The sequence below is a fragment of the Spinacia oleracea genome, chromosome 4 (assembly GCF_020520425.1).
Source record: "Spinacia oleracea cultivar Varoflay chromosome 4, BTI_SOV_V1, whole genome shotgun sequence".
NCBI classification, from domain to species: Eukaryota; Viridiplantae; Streptophyta; class Magnoliopsida; order Caryophyllales; family Amaranthaceae; genus Spinacia; species Spinacia oleracea.
The window spans coordinates 175,881,612-175,901,010 of record NC_079490.1 but is presented as its reverse complement, the minus strand read 5'-3'; the positions used below and the strand labels follow the sequence as shown (position 1 = coordinate 175,901,010).

At 36.9% G+C, this 19,399-nt stretch overlaps 3 protein-coding genes and 1 non-coding gene across 4 annotated transcripts; 1 reads left to right on the top strand and 3 right to left on the bottom strand.

The window, feature by feature from the left end:
• Positions 1–4,385: 4,385 nt before the first annotated feature.
• LOC130472196 (uncharacterized) lies at positions 4,386–6,049 on the bottom strand. Its single transcript, XM_056842694.1, has 2 exons — positions 5,695–6,049; positions 4,386–5,511 (listed from the first exon to the last, which is right to left on the bottom strand). Exons 1-2 carry the CDS (start codon positions 6,047–6,049, stop codon positions 4,826–4,828), a joined length of 1,041 nt encoding a protein of 346 aa, XP_056698672.1. The 3' UTR covers positions 4,386–4,825.
• LOC130472335 (uncharacterized) lies at positions 6,019–8,993 on the bottom strand. The gene is made up of 2 exons (XM_056843005.1): positions 8,511–8,993; positions 6,019–8,287 (listed from the first exon to the last, which is right to left on the bottom strand). Exon 2 carries the CDS (start codon positions 8,284–8,286, stop codon positions 6,115–6,117), a length of 2,172 nt encoding a protein of 723 aa, XP_056698983.1. The 5' UTR covers position 8,287; positions 8,511–8,993; the 3' UTR covers positions 6,019–6,114.
• A 1,998-nt stretch (positions 8,994–10,991) lies between these two features.
• Positions 10,992–11,098, bottom strand: LOC130460565 (small nucleolar RNA R71). The gene has a single exon (XR_008920419.1). It is a non-coding gene; the product is annotated as a small nucleolar RNA R71 (small nucleolar RNA).
• Positions 11,099–11,740: 642 nt separating this feature from the next.
• LOC110791527 (uncharacterized) lies at positions 11,741–12,625 on the top strand. The gene has a single exon (XM_021996276.2). It carries the CDS (start codon positions 11,741–11,743, stop codon positions 12,623–12,625), a length of 885 nt encoding a protein of 294 aa, XP_021851968.1.
• The last annotated feature ends 6,774 nt before the right edge of the window (positions 12,626–19,399 follow it).

The window sequence follows — 19,399 nt, the reverse complement described above, 5'->3', positions numbered from 1 at the left end:
GGGGTGATTATAAAGCAATATTTGGGGGTAAAAACTAGCATCTTGGTCGTTGAGACGGGGAGTTTGAACTTTGGATCTCTGCCATTTTCACTAAACAAGTCAAGCTTCAATGAATCTTGAATCATCCTATCTGGTAGAATTTTCGTTCGTCCAGCATGCATTGGTTGCTTTAGTGATTAAATTTTGTTGACAGTTTATCGGACGACACCTAATAACAGCAATTACGATTACAGTTTATTAGGTGTAATCGTAAGCTTCAGTTTCAGATCTCACCTGTTGACAGTTTATCGCAATGTACTGGTACTGTGTTTTTTTGCTGATTGCATCAGTTTCTCTGTTGCATGTTGTGATGCATCAGGACCGTAAATACATAGAACCGTTACTGCTGCATTTTTTTTGTTGACTTTGTTATTGTCTGGATTAATGGGGTGGGATTTGTAGTCTTTTATCTGTTGTGGGTTTGTGCAATAGATTTTGGTGTGTGTGTAGGTTGAAGGTTGCCTTTGGCTTCCTTTCTTTTCGGCTCTACTGGTTTCTGACGTTGAGATGGATGAGAGTTATTGGTGATGTTGTGACTAGTAATAATAGATTTTTACCAAAAAAAAAATTGACATTAAATTTTCTTTGCAGATTAATGATGATTCAAGCTATAATGGTGAAACTTAGAGGGATAACAAGTTATCTTCAAGCGCGCTAAGCTATCATGGCGATAGGATTTATTTGCTTAATTAGACTTAGTTAGGAAGTTGTTTTTCTTTCGTTTTTTACTATGTTGATCAGGGTAGAACAAATGATGCTAGAAAGTTGTTTTTGTATTGCTTTTATTTCAGTTTGAGTTGACAATACAAATTAATGCGTGGATGATTGTTAGCACTTTTTATAAAATACATTGTTGCTAATTAATTATTATTTTATGATAATGATTAAGTTTTATTGTTCACTATATATAGATATATATATTTTTGGATATATATATGTTATTATGCAAAGGTCGGCCGGAATGAAGAACAATATATGCTTTGAAACTGTGATCAGGAGGTTCTAAATTTGTTTGTTTCTACTAAAAATATAGTATAAAATTGTGACTCTTAGAAGGGTCTAAATTGGTTTGGCGGAAAAAAATATAGTATCAAATTGTGACCCTCAGATGGGTCTAGATTTGGTGGAACGAAAATGTTTATACTAGAAATGACTGAGTGAAGGGTCGAAATATGCGTTGGTGTTGCGCGAAAGTGGAGTAAATAGCGACGGAATATATAGTCGAAATATTTCGACCGGACAAACTGTTGCAATTTGGCAAATATCGACGCTCTAAAGCGCGGAAAATGGAATAATAGCGACGCTTTAAACCGTCGGAAAATATCGACCATCAAAATTTCGACTGTCCTGGGAAGCGTCGATATAATAATTTTCGACGCTTTAGAGCGTCAATATATTCCAGAAAAAGCGTCAAAATATGCCGTGTTTTCCCGTAGTGTTGACATGATTTCATTGCACCTTATATGTAAATATAATGCTCAATGTAATAACATAGTAATACATTAACTATGTTCATTTGAAAATTAGTAAATACTCATTTCACAATCAGTAATATTCATTTCTAAATTAGTTGAACAAATGAGGATTTCCAAATAGTTAGATAAATGTTCATCTTTGAAAGAGTAAATAAATGTTCATTTCCAAATAAATAAATGTTCATTTCTAAAATAGTCAATGTTCATTTCCAAATAAATAAATAAAAGTTCATTTCCAAAATAGTAAATGTTCATTTTTATACCAGTATATTAATGTTTATTTTAAACAACATAAAACGACGTCGTTTTGGATGGGATACAGCCAGCTCTGGCTGTACACGGATACATCCAAAAATTTACGCCCCCACCCCCATCAAATAGATGGATGTATAATAATGTATTATTTGATTTTAATTAATACATCCGATATTATTATTTATTAGAAGTTGAAGGAAAAGACAAGTATTAGAAAACCCTCATATTGAATACACCGGATTGGTAACACCTTAATCAATAAGTGATATCAACCTATGGTAGAAATTTTCTAGTCGCAAAAACTTTTGTGTCTCCCGATCTACGGTAAAGTACATCCAACCTAACACATAAAAAGTGAAAAATAGAACTCATTTAAGGTAAAAAGCGACCCAAACCAAAGATAAGAGTGAACCCGACTAAAGATATAAGTAACCTTATTCGAGGAATAAAATTACCTTACTCGAGGATAAATATGACCTTAACCAATAAAAAATATGACCCTAACAATAAGCAATGAAGTGACCCTGATCAAAAGTGATAGGTTTGTTACAAGTTATAACTATGACCAATACAACATCAACAATGAGAATACACCAATACACAAGTATGTGTACGTCATATAGGTAGTAGGCTATGTGGGGCTTGAATCCCAACATGTACAATATTACCATTTGAGCTAATAGCCTTGAAAATAAGGTAACTTATAACCACAACAAAGAAAATTAATAACATCAATAAAGGTAACTAAAAGAACAGAACATGTGCAGTCGTGCAGATAACCTTTCTTTTTTGAGCTGCCATACAATATATTATCGTAGATCGGCCTTTTTGAAAAGTTTGTGCTTCTAGCCGCATTTAAACATCAAAAATGAAAATATTAAATATTTTATTTTTTGAAATTTACATAAAAAAGAATCTACAATAACTAGAACGCGGATTTTGTATGTACGGACTACAGAGTAATAAATTTTGAAATACACATGTAATTTTATCATAAACTAGTTGTTGGACCTTGTGCTAGCGCGCACGATCTCCCAAAGTATATATATTTTTTTAGAATTGTTTCGTAAAATGACATTTACGAATTTATGGCGAACGCTAGGAAAACAAATCTAAAGCTCGATTTGCTCGGAAGTGATAATATGATATTATAAATACGTTTACAAGAGGTGTCCCATCAATATTTTAACATTTCACATGCAACATTAAGCTCTCCAAAATTATTATTGTAGCATTCCACATTTAACATTAGCAACGTGCTAAGGTCGAAAATAAAAGGGGTATCTTAGAGAAAAGCAGAGACAAAAAGAAGGTGAAAATGACATTTACACTATTAATAAGAATAAAACAAAAAAATAAAAATAAAGAAGGAAATTGAGAATATGTATGTAATTGCACTATTACGTGAATAATAATAGAAATTCGAGGCTTTATAAGTGTTAGGATATGAAACACAAATACGGAGTAACCATTTTCAATAAGCACAGACAGATCATTTTACTATTTATGGCCCACACGGGAGCACCGACTGGGCTTATCTGGGCCGTTATGGGCTTGATGATTACACGTAGTTTGACTGTCTGCAGACCATTTCATCGTTTATACGGAGTATTGAACGACAAGGTCAACAACTGACCCCATGTTTGAGCTTTAGGACACATGTACATATATAATTGGTTACAAATAAATTAAATTAGTGTACAAAGAAGATAATTCATACCTTCATTTGAAACAAATCCCCCTTTCTATATTTGACCACGGAGTATAAGAAGAGCTGAAGAAGATGAAAAATACTTAGAAAGGAGTAGTTAATTAGGGAGTATAATAGTCAAAAGTATACCTAGATATTTAAACGGATTTTTCACCAAATGCCCCTGAGGTTTACTTTAATGCACCAAATACCCCTAAACTTTCCAAAATGCACCAAACACCCCTGACGTATGCAATAATATCATTAAATGCCCTTTTGTCTGACGGACGTTAACCCTCCGTTAGGCAGTTAGTTCGTTAAAACATAATGCACCGAATACCCCTGAGGTTTGGTAAAAAGCACCAAATACCCCTGAGGTTTGGTAATTTTTTTTCCAAAAACTAGCCGTTGAATTTGAATAATATAGCCGTTGCAGTCACCCATACACTAATTTCCCTTATATATACCATACCCAACAACAACACCACACTGCCCTAAACCCCAATCCCCCCCAACTGCACAAACAGTCCACCCCAAACCCCCACCTGCACAACCAGAACACTGCAACAGGAGCACCAACAACAAGCAGAACCCTGCAACACCAGCAGCAGCAACAGCAAGAACAAACAACAACAGCAGCAGCAGCAACAACAAGAATAACAAGACAGCAGAGCAACAAGAACAAACACCAATAGCAGCAGCAGCAAGGACTTCAACACAGCACAACACCAGCAACAAGAACAACACAGCAACAACAAGAATAGACAACACCAGCAGCAAGAACAACACAACACAACAACAACAATAACAAACAACAGAAGCAGCAACAACAGAAGCATCAACAACAGAAGCAGCAACAACAGAGCAGCAAGAACAACAACACAGCATGAGTTCTTGTTCCAATACATCATCATCCAATCTGGTGCAAAGGAAGTGTTCTACACCAAAATCAACAACACCAACAGCAACAGAGCAATATAGAGTATGAGGGAACATCGGAAGACAACGACAATATAAGTGACGAACTGAAGAAACTGAAGAAAAGAGTGAAAGAGCTCAAAAAATTCCAAGCTGCAGCAATTAAAATAGGAATTGTAATGTTTTTGTGTCTAATGTTTGTAGTAAAGAAGTAATCAAGACAAACAATGATGGTTGTAATGGCACGAGCACATGAATTTCATTTATCAATAATATGCAAGTCTTTGAACTCGTAACTGAAATAGTTTGTTTCCAAAATAAACCGAACATCAAGTTGTGGGTAGCTTTACAAAAAAATGCCAAAATGTGCCACAACCTAAGTTGTTTTTCAAAATAAACCTAAGCTTTAAAACAGAAATACTAAACTGAATCCTAAGCTTACTTCTAGTTATGCAGCTTTGGACTTCTTGCTGCTCGATGCATTAGATGTTGGAGCCTTCCTCTTCCTAGCACCAGATGTTGATGCACCAGCAGAACCAGCAGCAGCTGCAGCAAATTCTTTCCTCTGTTTTGCAGTGGAACCTCCTTTACAGGTTCTTGAGTTATGCCCAATTTGCTTGCATTTCCCACACTTGACAGTGGTGTTTCTTTTCCCCCTCTTCTTCTCATGAGCACCTCTTCTTCTCTGCTTGGCTGGTCTGCCAGCTGCCCTTCTCATTAGTGGGGGAAGAATCCTAGGTAGCTCAAATGTAGGCCACTGTGTTGAGTCAGGCATGGGGTGAATATGCTCTGAGTATGTGAGCTTATAGGCTGCCCCTTTGAAGTAAGGAGAAACAAAATCTGTAGGATTGAGTCTTTGATGGTATATTACCCTAATAGCATGCTTGCAAGGTATACCACACCCTTGCCATTTCCCACAACCACAAACTCTAGCAGCAAGCCTAATAGGGAACTTCACATGACCATCTAAAACCTCAAATTCACCCCCCCCAGCATTAGTTGCATAACAGAACCTCGAGTCAGCACTCCTCTCTTCAAGCTCCTTAGTAGCATATGGCGTCAATTGATCGGGTCCAATGTCAACAGCTTTATCAAATCTGGCCCCGATCTTCGTCATGCACCAAGACCTTATTTCTAACATAACAGAATACAATAATTGGCATCACACATTTTAATGCAAAATAAATACCCGACTCGGAAACTTGAACACATACCCGACTCGGACACTTGAACACAAACCCGACTCGGACACTTGAATACAAACCTAAATAAATAAGTTCCAATGACACAAAAATAGGATAAAATGTAAAGGATTACCTTCAAGAAGTGACAAAACAGGAAGATCCCTAAAGGGTTTGGTACACGCGTTGAAGGATTCCACAAAGTTGGTGGTGTTGTGATCACAAGTGACCCCAACATCAAACTTGTGTCTGGACCACTGTTCAGGCACTTTGTCAAGATATCCCACTGCTTCTGGGATGAGTTTGCCAATCTTTTCCATGGCTTTGTTGAAGACATATGGATTGTATGCATCAGCAGCAACCCAGAACAAGTCATGGAAGGCTGTGCCACTGTATCCAGCTTGTCTGCAGTTGGTATACAGATGCTGAGCACAGACCCTCCTGACTGATTTGGGGAAAACATCATACAAAGCAGATTCTACTCCCTGCATAACACAATTCCAAGTTTCAATAACTAGGGAAGTGAACCAGAAAACTGAAAAAAATATAAACAATACTACAAATAATAAAAACCAAGAAAGGGAGGAGTAATTACCCTCATTCTGTCACTAATAAAAGTCCAGTCATCCCTCTGGCACCCATGTTGAACAAACAAAGCCTTCAAACTTCTGAAAAAATAGGACCATGTGTCCATACTCTCCGTACTCACAATGCTATAGGCTAATGGAAAAATCTCATTATTCCCATCGATAGCAACTGCAGTGAGGAGAATTCCCTTATAGTATCCACTCAAATGTGCACCATCAATGCCTATGATAGGCCTACAACCTCTTAAGAAACCCCTAACTTGTGCAGCAAAGGAGAAAAAGCAAGCCTTGAAACGGGGTGTCACGTTACCAGAATCTGCAGTCCAAGTGACCAAGGCATAACTCCCAGGATTGGTAGATTTGATCATTTCAGCATAGGATGGTAAAAGGGCATATGACTCATCAAAACCTCCATAAATTTGCTGCCTCCCGAGGCTTCTCACCTTGTACATCAACCTCTGTTTCACTTGTACCCTATAAATCCCCAATGCCTTTCTTTGAAGTGTCTTAATTGGGATTTCTGGATTTGCTTCAATGTCAGGAAGTAGTTTGGTGCATAGCCACTGAGATGTCACCATGGGATTCTCCTCAAGTCTCCCACAAGACTTGTGCTCACTGACAAGAGTTTTAATGGCCCAACTGACCCCATCCAACAACACACAGGCATGGATCCTCCAATTGCATGACTCAACCAGACACATTGCAGTGAATCTGGTTGTATCAGCCTTTTCAACACTCACAGCAAATCCCTCTTGAATACAGAAGTCTCTGAAGACCTCCATGAAGTGTGTCTTGCTTTGGAATATCATCCATGGTTGCAACTTGATAGTCCCCCATGGCATGCTTCCCACAACTTTCCCATTTGCATACAAATTATCCAGCTTATTACTCCCATCTAAATGATCCTCAAAACTTCTCTCAGAAATTACCTCCTTAAGAACATCTTGTTCTTCATCTTCTTCAATTTCTTCGTCAATGAAATCGTCGGCGTTGAAACCAGTTTCACTATCACTCTCACTCTCCTCAAAATTTTCATCATCACTCTCATCATCCCATTGCTCCTCTTCCTCCACATTGTATGCAGTGGGTTTCCTCACCCTTGAACCAGCAGGCCTTCCCCCCCTCTTCTTAGGAACAAACTCACCCGTCTTCTTAGCATGACTTCTGGAAATTCTGAAACCCCTCCCTTTGTTTAACTCAGCCCTGTTAGGAGGGGGTGTCTGATCTGGCTGGTGTTCTGTTTGATGTTGTTGCTGCTGTTCTGTGGGTTGGTGTTGTTGTTGTTCTGTTTGTTGTTGTTGTTGATGTTCTGTTTGTTGTTGTTGCTGATGTTCTGTCTGTTGTTGTTGTTGCTGTGGTTGTGTTTGTGGTGAGGTTGGTGGTGGTGAGGGACTTCTTGGTGGTGGTGATGGACTTCTTGGTGGTGGTGATGGATTATTTGGTGGTGGTGAGGGACTTCTTGGTGGTGGTGATGGATTATTTGGTGGTGGTGAGGGACTTCTTGGTGGTGGTGATGGATTATTTGGTGGTGGTGAGGGCTCTCTTGGTGGTGGTGAAGGCTCTTTTTGTGTATTTGGTGGTTGGGAACCTCCCGGGGAAAAGCAGTCAGCATGTTGTGAGCTGTAAACACGTACGTACTCTACGCTTAAATCCTCAACATCATACACAGGCACCTCAACTGCCACTGTGTTTGCCAATTGCTCCTCCAAATCCCTTTGAATCTCAGCCTCCCTTTCTAACCTTCTCCTTTCCTCTTCCCTCTCCCTCTCAAACTCCTCAGCTTTCCTTCTAAGTTCTGCAGCCTTCCTTTCCTTCCTATCCTTCCTTTTCTTAACTGCAGTCCTAAATTGGATTGAAGTTTCCTTCTCATTTGCCTTCTCTATCCATATTTCCACAGTATCTGTGCGCTTAAATAAACCCCACATGCCCATCAAACCAACATCATTCAACAATTCTACTCTTTTATTCGTACTAGGATTAACATAAAACAATCTAAATAAATCGGGAATCAGAACATCTTGCTTAATAGAATCATCAAACAAGTCATCAACCAAATCCATGTAGTTCGTTTCATCAGTATCTTGTACCCTCACATCAAAATTCCGATCATTATAATGACATAACAACCAAATTGCGACCATCCTATACAAACAATAAACACAACACAAAAATTCAAATTAATGAACTAAATCATTAGGCAAAACAACAAAGCACAACCAGACACTATGTTTTACCATTAACACCCCAAAATTCAAGTTAACCCATCTCATGGAAAAATCACGATTTTAGCAAAACCCTAACCCTAATCAAAGCAAAATTCGCAAAAAATAGCACCAAGAACAAGAAACGAATTGAGTGAACTAACCTTGACACAATTTTGATGAAGTTGAAGCCACAAATTCCAGTCCTTTGCTCTCCTTGCACCCACTTTTGTAGGACTCGCGAAAACTGCAGATTTTTGGACCAAATTGTCGATCTTTTCGTGGGGATTTACTTCGACTAACTATTGCGAGTTGTTTTACACAAATCCCAGCAAATTTCGATCTTTCTCTCTCTTTGGTTTGGTACTCAAGTGCTCTCTAATGGTGTAAGAGAACAGAGAGAAATGTCGAGGAAGAAGTTGGGAAGTTAGGTTTTGAATTTGTTTTTTTTTTTTTTTTTCTTTTTTGATATGGCGCCAGAAAGGACAAGTAAGGGCAACAAGGTAAAAACATGGTAACGGAGGGTTAACGTCCGTCAGACAAAAGGGCATTTAATGATATTATTGCATACGTCAGGGGTGTTTGGTGCATTTTGGAAAGTTTAGGGGTATTTGGTGCATTAAAGTAAACCTTAGGGGCATTTGGTGAAAAATCCGATATTTAAACCATATGCATCCTCAACCTTAGGTCGAATGTAAAAGAATTTATCTCTCATCATTCTCCTTCTTCCATCTCATTTTTCACTAATTTGACATACCTTCTACCTTACCCTTTTTTTCTACTACAATGTTAACCTATGTTAACCTGATGTCATACTCTATTTACTATATTATTAACAATTAATTAAATAAAAAACAATGAAGCACGAAGTTCAATGCATTGCAGCAAGACAAAATCAAATACAAAATAATAAAGAATTGTGAAAATTATGTTGACATAGGGGGCAGATATCTGCCATACGGTGGAGGTTGGGAAGTATTGACACACACTTATGTCAACATTGTAGAGGTTTGTTACAGACTTACAGGCAATTGAGGCTTGCCCCTCTTCATCCGTCAAGGTTGATGATGGTCTTACAATTCAATATATATATATATATATATATATATATATATATATATATATATATATATATATATATATATATATATATATATATATATATATATATATATATATATATATATATATATATAAAATATTGTCTTTTTTATGTTAAAAAATACCCTCGATTTTAATAATTAGTTAATAATAATACTCCGCAGATAAGAAGTATTTTTTTATATAAATAAAATATGAAAGAGACTACCAATAAGTATAACGACAACACAGATGTGCCTAAGGAAAGCCAAGAAAGAGGCAGTGCAAGGGAAGAACAAAAAACATGAATAACTTGTTCAATAGTTCAATCCTTGATCAACATCTTCCCCGTCTTTATTAAAAACAATCTTTCACCTACACATGTTACCCCTATTTATTTCTCTACGACACATCTAACCTTATAATAATATTACAAAAATGCACAAAAAATATAATCCAATGGAAAACTAACTCGATTGTTGTGGTGACAAGTAGAAGAAACTTAATACGAGAATTTGATTTGAGATAATTAATTAGCCCGTTTAATGCCTACCTCTGAGGGTTGTATATATATAATATGTTGAAAAAAGGTTTGACCTTGAATTCTTTAAGGAAATAATTAGGTTGTTGATTGATTAACTAACAACTGACTAGTACAAAACTACCAATGTATAGTACAGATGCACCAATATTTATCGTTGCAGTACAACTTCTGTAGTGTACTATGTAATATTTTCTCAATTTTTTTGAATTGCAATAATGTACCTTTTTTTTCATTTGCCGATTCGTAACATCAACTCATTATTATATTTATTCTATAATTACTGGTAAGTTGATATTATGAAAATCTAAGTTGAGAAGAATTTAACAAGTAATCCACATGGTTATGAACTTATGATTCTTCTTAAACATTAAAATCCCCGAAGAAAAGTAGGTGAATAATGCAAAAATCAAAGTGTCAACAAAAAAATAAAAAATTCAACCTTATTTCGGTACAAAATGGGCCAGCCCAACCTGTAAGGAAGTGACCTTATGACCTACATAAATTGGACTTACCGACCCAACTTGTAATCGGCCATCCGAGATATTAAGGATCGTTAGGAGACAACTACGAGGTGTATCTCAACCCCAAATTATTTACACCGATTCAGAATCAGACGAAGACATCATGGAAGATGATGGACCTCCTCCTCCACCGCCTACTCCGAGATTATGGGCATCCGGAAAGTTTTGAGCTTTGTAGTGGAATTTTGCTCCCCACTACGACGGTCAATAACTTTGAATTGTCACCCTCATTAATCCGGATGATCAAGCTTGATCAATTTGGAGGTGCACCAACCAAATGTCCTTTCACACATTTGGACAACTTTTATGAGCTTTGTGCACTGTTAAGTATTAAGCAAAATGGTGTTACCGATGAGTTTGTCAAGATGCATATGTTCCATTTTTCTCTTCGTGATAAGGCAAATCATTGGTTGAGAACGGTTCCGGAAGGTTCTTTGACTACTTGGAATGAGGTCATAAAGGCTTTTCTTGATAAATACTGTTCACCTGAGAAAACCGGCGAATTGAGGCGGAAGATCACAAATTTCACTCAAGAAGAGGATGAGACTTTAAGTGAAGCATGGGAGTGATTCAAGGAGTATGTTAGATCATGCCCTCATCATGGTTTCAACCAATGGCTTGTTGTTCAAAGCTTCTATGATGGCCTACATCCTACATCGAGATCTCACCTAGATGCGGGTTCCCGTGGTCAAATTAAGAAGCTTCTGGTGGATCAAGTGGATAAGATGATTGAGGAAATAGAAAAACTCCATGCATAGTGTAGTGATAGAAGAGATACTCCGAAGAAAAGTGTGGGTGGTAAGCATGAAGTTGACACCATTGATTTCTTGAACTCAAAATTTGACATGCTAGCAAAGAGGCTTGAGAAAACTAACATGGGTTCTACTTGTGCTCCGGTCCAAGTGATGTCTTGTGAGATTTGTGGAGGTTTTGACCATCTTTCTTCTTATTGTAACTCCACCATGGAGCAAGCGGCAGCAATAAACCCGATATTTTATCCTTATTCTCAAACCTACAATTCGGGGTGGGGACACCACCCAAATTTCTCATACAAGGACAATTAAGGGATTCAACCACCTCCTCCTCCTCAACAACAAAAAGCTCCTCCCCTACACCCATTCCACCATATAGGCCACCGTGTTTCAATCAAGGTGCCTACAACCAAGGTGGGTACAACCAAGGAGCTTCATCTCAACCTAAGCCTCAATTCAATCAAGCTCCTCCTCAAAAGTCAAACCTTGAGTTTATCATGGAGACTTTCATTGCTCATCAAACCAAGAAAAATTTGGATATCGACAAACGCTTAAGTGAGGTAAATTCTTCAGTCCAACAACTCCAACCCCACAACAAGATCATGGAGACTCAATTGGGTAAAATTGCACAACATGTTGGAAGTTCTTCTACAAGTTCCTATACTCAACTTCCGAGCCATACTGTTTTGAACCCAAAAGAGCACATAAAAGCCATCACCTTGAGCTTGGGAAAAGGTTATGAAGGTCCGGTCATGAGAAAAGAGGTAGACAAAAAGAGAGATGAGGGGTGTGAAGAAGAGGAGAAAGTTGTGAGTGAAAGAGTGCAAATTGAGCAAAGTGAGCAAACACAATGTGAGAAGAGTGACTCAAAGAGTGAAGAGGTTGTGACTAAGGAGAGTGAAAAAGCTCCCATGAAGCCCTACAAGCCACACATCCCTTTTCCTCATTGGGTGGTTGAGAAGAATTTGAATGAGAAATATTCCAAGTTTCTTGATGTCATGAAAGGGCTACAAGTGAACATTCCTTTCCTTCATGCCATGACACAAATGCCAACTTATGCAAAGTTTTTTAAAGAACTTCTTACCAACAAGGCAAAGCTTGAAGAAGCAATTGTTTCTCTTCCTATGAAAGTGAGTTCTATCATTCAAAACAAGCTTCTAAAAAAGCATAGTGATCCAGGTAGCTTCTCAATACCGATGAAGATTGGTGATCTAGAGCCAAAGAATTCCCTTTGTGATATTGGGGCAAGTGTTAGCCTTATGCCTCTCTCCATGGCTCAAAGGCTAAATGTTGGGGGAATGAAACCTACACGGATGTCACTTCAACTAGCCGACCGTTCGGTTAGAACACCCTTGGGAGTTTTGGAAGATGTCCCGGTCTAAGTTGGAAGAGATTTTGTGCCTTGTGATTTTTTCATTATGGAGATGGAATAAGACTCCAAGGTTCCTCTCATTCTAGGAAGGCCTTTCCTTTCTACGGTGGGGCTTGTTATTGATGTGAAAGACGGGCGGTTGACTTTGAATGTTGGAGATGAGAAAATCACTTTCACTCTTCAACAAGAAATGAACTCACCCATGATGAATGAAGTCCACCGCATGACACCTTGAAATGAGACTTGAAGGAATTTAGAGAAATGATTGAAGTGAAAGACCTATTGCAAGCTATCATAATGAGAAGAGAAGTTGAGGAAAGTGAGGAAGTAAAGGGGTACAAGATGCTTCTTGATGAGACACCGGTCCATCATGGAAAGTTTGAAGTGCTACATGTGAATGAAAAAGAGGAGAGGACTACGCCTCCTCCTAAGGTCGAACTCAACCCCTTTTCCCCTTTCCTTAACTATGTTTTTCTTGATGACATTGAGAACTATCCTGTTATTGTTAATGCTAAGCTTGATAACACTTCTCTTGAAAAAAAAATTGATTATCTTTAGAAAATTTCGAAGTGTTATTGGTTATAAAATTGATTACGTTAAGGGGATAAGTCCCTCATTGTGCATGCATAAGATTTTACTTGAAGATTATCATGCCTCCTCTATTGAACCCCAACGAATATTAAATCCAAACATGAAAGAAGTGGTGAAAAATGAGGTTGTGAAACTACTTAAAGCGGATATTATCTATCTTATCTCCGATAATAAATGGTAAGCCCGATTCAAGTAGAGACCAAAAAGGGAGGCATGACTATCATCAAGAATGAGAAAGGTGATGAGTTTGTGCTTGTGATTTGCCTGTTGGTTGTTTGGTTCATTTTTGTTTTGCTAGGTTGTACATGTTTAGTGTTTTGATCTTGATAGTTGTTTTGTTTCACTAACATTACTAACGATTTTGTGAGTGTGTTTTCCCCTTTTCCTTCTTTCTTTTTATTTTTCTTTCCCCTTTTTTCTGTTAAATCCAAATCCCTTAAATTCAAACACATTTATTTTACTTTTGTGCAATTGCACATTTTTCTAATTTTTTTTCGATTAGTTTATTTTATTTTATGCAATTTCATGTTTTTCTTAGTTTCTTCAGGTGTACATATTTCATTTCTTTTTCTTTCCACTAGTTTAGCTTCTAGGGTCCACCTCCGAAGATGATTTTTAATCACTTGTGTGCTTTTATAGGAAATTCATTTGAAAACTCGTGTTTGAAAACCCACATTGTGCTTACTTGGAATTAATGGTTTGTGGTTTGTTTGGTCTCCCCCGACTCACCTTGTACTAGTAGCTTATGTGGCCGTGAGATTTTCTTGAGCCTATTGTGCCCATTACGTAAAATACGGTCTTGCTTTTCATGAGTGCTTAGGATTTTCTCCTCAATGTGATTGAATTCTTGAGTTTGTTTTGGTTCCTATTTGAGACTTGTGATCCTTGAAACGGGGAAACGATTGATTCCTTTAGTTTTTGAGCCCAATTTTAAGGAAAATTATTCTTCACTTTACTTTCTCCCCTAGGATTACCAATGTTGAGCCTTGTTCGTTTTTTGTTAGCCATTGTGACATCTTAATCTTGGTTCGAGTTGGCATTCTAGGCATGATTTTATTTGAAGCATACATAGAGACCGGAGTTAAATAAGAAACTTTTGGGTTCTACACTTGTATAAATGTACGAAGTCTATATTTTAGCTTTCTAGTTCCTTCTCTTTACTTTTTTTTTAATTCAAAAAAAAAGAACAAACAAAAAGAAAATAAAAAAGAAAGAAAATTCTAAAAAAAGAAAAAGAAAAAGGAATATAAATTCCAAAATATTTACGAATTTTGTTATTTAGTTTCCAATAAAAAGGTGTTGGTTTTGTTGTTGGTATATATATATATATATATATATAGTCCATTTTTCATTTTTGAGCTCTACTTCCCTAAATGACATCTTCCTTGCCCTTAGAACCTTAACCTTCCCTATTTCAAGGATTTCGTGATCCCCGTAGCGTTTCACTTATGAGTGGAGAAAGGCAATAAGCAATTCGTACAAGGAAAATCACTTGAGTCGACATGCTTTTACTAGATTGAGTGTTGTTAATTGAATTTGCAACCCTTAAATACTTGAACGACTCTCTTGTTTTTATTTGCACAACTAAAGTGAGAAGCTAAGCTTGGGGGAGAATTTTGGTAAGATTAGTTGTTTAGTTCCATGTGATGCATTTGTGGTGGTTTTGTAAAAACTTATGATTTAATAATTTTCAAAATGATCTCAATGTTTGTTTTTGAAAGATATGGGAATTGTGATTCCTGGGGAGGACACTTTCCAACTCCTTTGAGGTTCGTGTGTATTGCTTAGGGACAAGCAATTGCTTGGGGGAGTTGATAAGTGGGTTCTTAACCCATTTAGGATGGTGTTTTTAGGTGGACTTTAGTGTTAGTTTAGTGGATTTTCATTTCTTTTTCCTTACTTTCTCCATTTTTCTTACTTTTCTTAGTTTCATTAGTTTTTATAGTTTTTAGGCCATTTTCTACTTTGTATTTCTTTGTGTCCCTTGTTCCCTTTCCCTTTGTGCAGGTATTTGGTGATCCACGAGCATATTTGAAGAGCCAAGAAAAGAGTCAAAGAAGCCGGAAAAGCCAAGGAGTAGAACTTGTGCACAACTTCCATACTAAAACGACCATACTTTTTGTCTACTTAATATTTTCTTGTGATTCTAGTTGGAGATGAAAGATTATTCCAATAGCTTTCCAACGAGTGGTCACACGCCTTATGTGTACGAGAAATGAAGCAATATAGCCTTTTGAAGCAGGGTATGTACGATGCTCCACGAGAATCTCACCCTGGCCGCGACCAGGATGCATCCCGACCGCAACAAGGAATCCTGGCCGCGACGTCTTTTATCCCGGCCGGGATTTTGCTACTGGAACTTTTTGCAATTTTTGCCCATCTTTCTCATCGCGGCCGCGACACCCGTCCCAGCCGCGACGACCTGTTCAACAATTTTTTTAATTGACGGATTCTCCAATGTTGAGGGGATTAATTATCGTTTTTGCTTAGTTTTTCAGAACATACTCTCTCACATTTTCATATTGTCTCTCTAGAAAAACACTTAATTGCTTTACTTTACCTTGTTTATCTAGATTAATCTCAGAAATCAAGATCAAGAATCAAGATTGTATTCAGCATTTTCAGCAATTTCCCCATTGAAGCTTCATTTGTAAAGTCTAAACTTCTCTACTTTTTATTTCAACTAGTTTTTGGGCCCGTTCGATGAACGGGCTGGTTATATGTTGGTAGTGTAATGGAGTTTAGAAGTTATGATGTTTTTAAGCAGGTGTTAGAATGTGTTTATACCAAATGACAATAATAAAACTTTACGACCTATGAATTCTTAATTTTAAATCATTACATTTTTCTACTTATGTTCATCTCCCCTGAAAAAATAGATATACTTTAAATCACCTATTACCACCAATAACATAGAGCATATTACATGCACCCTGGTGTACGGTGCACCCTCTCACATTTTCTCTTTACATAGGAGGAGAAATCTGGTAGGGACCATTATTGAACATAAAAATATTCTTGGGTGCACGGTGCACCCGGGTGCACATAATAATTTTCACCAATAATATATCATTTGTACAAAAATCAAACAAAATTGTTACAGTGTACGATTATACTCATGATATCCAATTAAAGGAAAGTCTTAACAAATTCTAACTATTGAACTATATTGACAAAACTTTTCTTATAGGAGAACTAAAACTAAATGTAAGTTCCCTAACAACAAAAATATACAAATAAAACAACCTAAAAGTCTCACAATGTTAAAGACGAATTACCCACCTTTAATCATTTGCATGGAAACCATACATTATAAGATTCTCCTTCTCTGCAAAATGAATTGCAACTAATTAAGCAAGAAAAATAAACAACATACTTCCAATATGCTTAAGAAGAATCAAGAACAACGTGTTTAGAGGGGGGGTACTACAACTTGAATTTCATGCATGAAAATAAAAAATCTAAAGGCTGGAGAGTAATGGGAAGTTGAAGAATGGGGAAGATGAAGTAAGGGACGGTTGTTTAGGCATAACCAAGTTAAGTATTGATCCTAATTTTTGGTACTCTCTCTGTCCTATTTTTATAGTTTTGTTTCTATTTTGAGCGTCCAAAATTATAGTCATGTTTCTATTTTTGGCCATTAAGTTTTCCACTTTCCCATGTACTACCCAACAAAACTTCCCCATATACTATATTCAATTCTTTATGTATTATATTCCCTTTTCTATGTATTATATTCCACTTTCTCATACAAATCAATTATCAATGTACTATATTTCAATTTCCCGTGTACTATATTTCATTTTTTTTTAAACCCGTGTTTTTAGTCAACGGGGGTATAATATGGGACGGAGGGAGTATAATTCTAATAAATTAAAGAGACGGGGATCAGTAGTATACTACATGAAAACAAATGACAATAAAGTGGAATAATGAATGACCATTATTTTTTTATACCAAAAAGTAAATAGAAAGATTAATAAGGTTTGGACATGTGTCTTCAAGATGGTGTTGCTTATGTGTCATTGAAATGATGATGGTTATGTTTTTTAAATACTAGGTATTGATTAATCAAGTAGTAGTATTATTCATTTTCTTGTTCTTAGTTGTTGATTTCTACCAAACTTTATCAATTTATTATCATGTATTGCTTGATTATTGTAGTTGTTGGTTTGATTTCTATGGATTGTGAGTAGTAAATTTCTAGGGTTCGGGTGAACCCCTCTTTTGAGTCATGAACAATTGATTTATGCATGTGGGATTTTAGTGATTTTGGGATGTTTATTAGTTGATTGAAAGGGTTTTATTGCTAGTCTTCATGTTTGATCATCATTTAGACTTATTTCTAGTTTTCTCAACCAAGGATCGAAAGATGAAATTGAGTTGTAGTCTCCCTTTTGATTGCTATACTAAAAAAACCGTGAAAATAGGGATTTCAAGTCTATGGGATTATCTTGTCATCATAACTTTCGTTTTATTGCTTGAATTCGTGTTTTGCACCATGAAAATAGGTTGTAGTTCATGATCAAGTTACCTTTCTAGCTCGATAGAGTAGTTGGGTGCCTTAGATGACTATCCACTAATTTATTCCCTAATATTGCTTTTAATCCTCATATTTTTGAACCGTTCATGATTGAATTGAGTGGTGTTTCCCGTACCTTAGTTCCTCTTAATTGATTTTTCATCCTTTAATTATCTTAGTTTGTCCTAATTAGTGTAGAATTCTCAAGAAATCAAAACACCCCCGACTTTGCTTAGCTTTTATATTCGATAGCATTTGGTGGTTGATTCATAGCCTCTCTTGGGTTCCACCCTTTCTTACCCTTTCTAATTAGTTAGGAAGACCGAGTTAGGTTATTATTTGATAGGTTGGCGATGCTCTATCAAAAAACTTGGTATTTGAATCTCCAAGTTTAATCCAATCTACTTTTGCCTTTTGTTGCCAGACTCTTTCCTCGATAGCATTCCATTTCTCAAGTTAAGTTAAGAGCTTCCTTTCCCTAACAATGTGTTCAATATTCTGAATATCAACATTCAGTTGGTGTTGCACATTCCGAAGTTCAATCCTAGAAGCTTCGAGTCTCATACTAATCCCCTTGAAATGTTTCTCATTCAAGCTCTTCATGTCCTCTTTTAGATGCATTAATTTGTACCAAACATCAAGAATGGGATGATCATGTTGCTTAAATTTCCATATGTCAGCAACAATTCTTTCAAAGTCTACATGCTCTGCAAGAATGAGAGGGCATGAGAGGGCAATGGTCAGACACATTTCTGTCCAAAACCTCAATAGTAACCAAAGAATATTTTGCCATCCACATCTGATTAGCAACACATCTATGATTCTGGTGAAAATCATTTCCCCGTCATCTTGATTATTACACCATGTGTAATGAGAGCCAACTGTTCTCACTTGTTGCAGGGAGTTATGTGTCATACAGTCTGAGAAGACCTTGATCTCTGACAGTGTTACGGGCACCATTCAATCTGTCATCAGCTAGCAACAAAGTATTAAAATCTCCACAAAAGCATATTGGCTCTTTAAGAGTATTGACAATTCTATTTATGAAAACCCAAAGTTCCTTTCTCAACTCTTGAGTATTAAGCCCATAAATTGCAACGAAACACATACTTTCACCTGTGATGATATTTAGGACTCTTGTGCATATACCCTGGGCACATTGATCTAAAACAACTACATCAACACATCTAGGGTTCCACGCTATCCAGATCCTCCCATTAGGAGCATCTTGATAATTATTTATCACTTTCCATTTATTGAACATTTTATTGGAAATACTAGAGAACTTGTTAATCTTTACTCTTGTTTCCACCAGGCCACAAATATCAATTTTATGCTTTAATAGGAAGGATCGAATTTCCTTCTGTTTGAAAGGCTTGTTACAGCTTCGCACATTCCAGCATATCAATCTCATTACGTCTCAAAGGGGAAACAGTCACCGCCTGGTTGTGCATCATGTATTTCTTCTAACACTTCATCATTGTGTAGCATTGTATATGGATTAGCAACAGTAATGGGTGTGACAGGTTGAGAATGTGAGCTAGGTCAAGCACCAGACCTTCTACTAACAGTAGCCCAAGTCTCCACCTCAGGTTGTTGTGGTTCTTCGAGAATAGGAGGGAGGTCTGCCACTCGTTGGACATGTCGTATTTGTGGTTGCTTAGGAACTCA

Coding starts and splice junctions, on each gene's coding strand:
- LOC110791527 (XM_021996276.2), top strand. CDS start 11,741: ATGGAGACTTTCATTGCTCATCAAACCAAGAAAAATTTGGATATCGAC.
- LOC130472335 (XM_056843005.1), bottom strand. CDS start 8,286: ATGGTCGCAATTTGGTTGTTATGTCATTATAATGATCGGAATTTTGAT.
- LOC130472196 (XM_056842694.1), bottom strand. CDS start 6,049: ATGCAGGGAGTAGAATCTGCTTTGTATGATGTTTTCCCCAAATCAGTC. Junction 5,512..5,694: donor TGTTTTGTCACTTCTTGAAG/GTAATCCTTTAC, acceptor CTGTTATGTTAG/AAATAAGGTCTTGGTGCATG.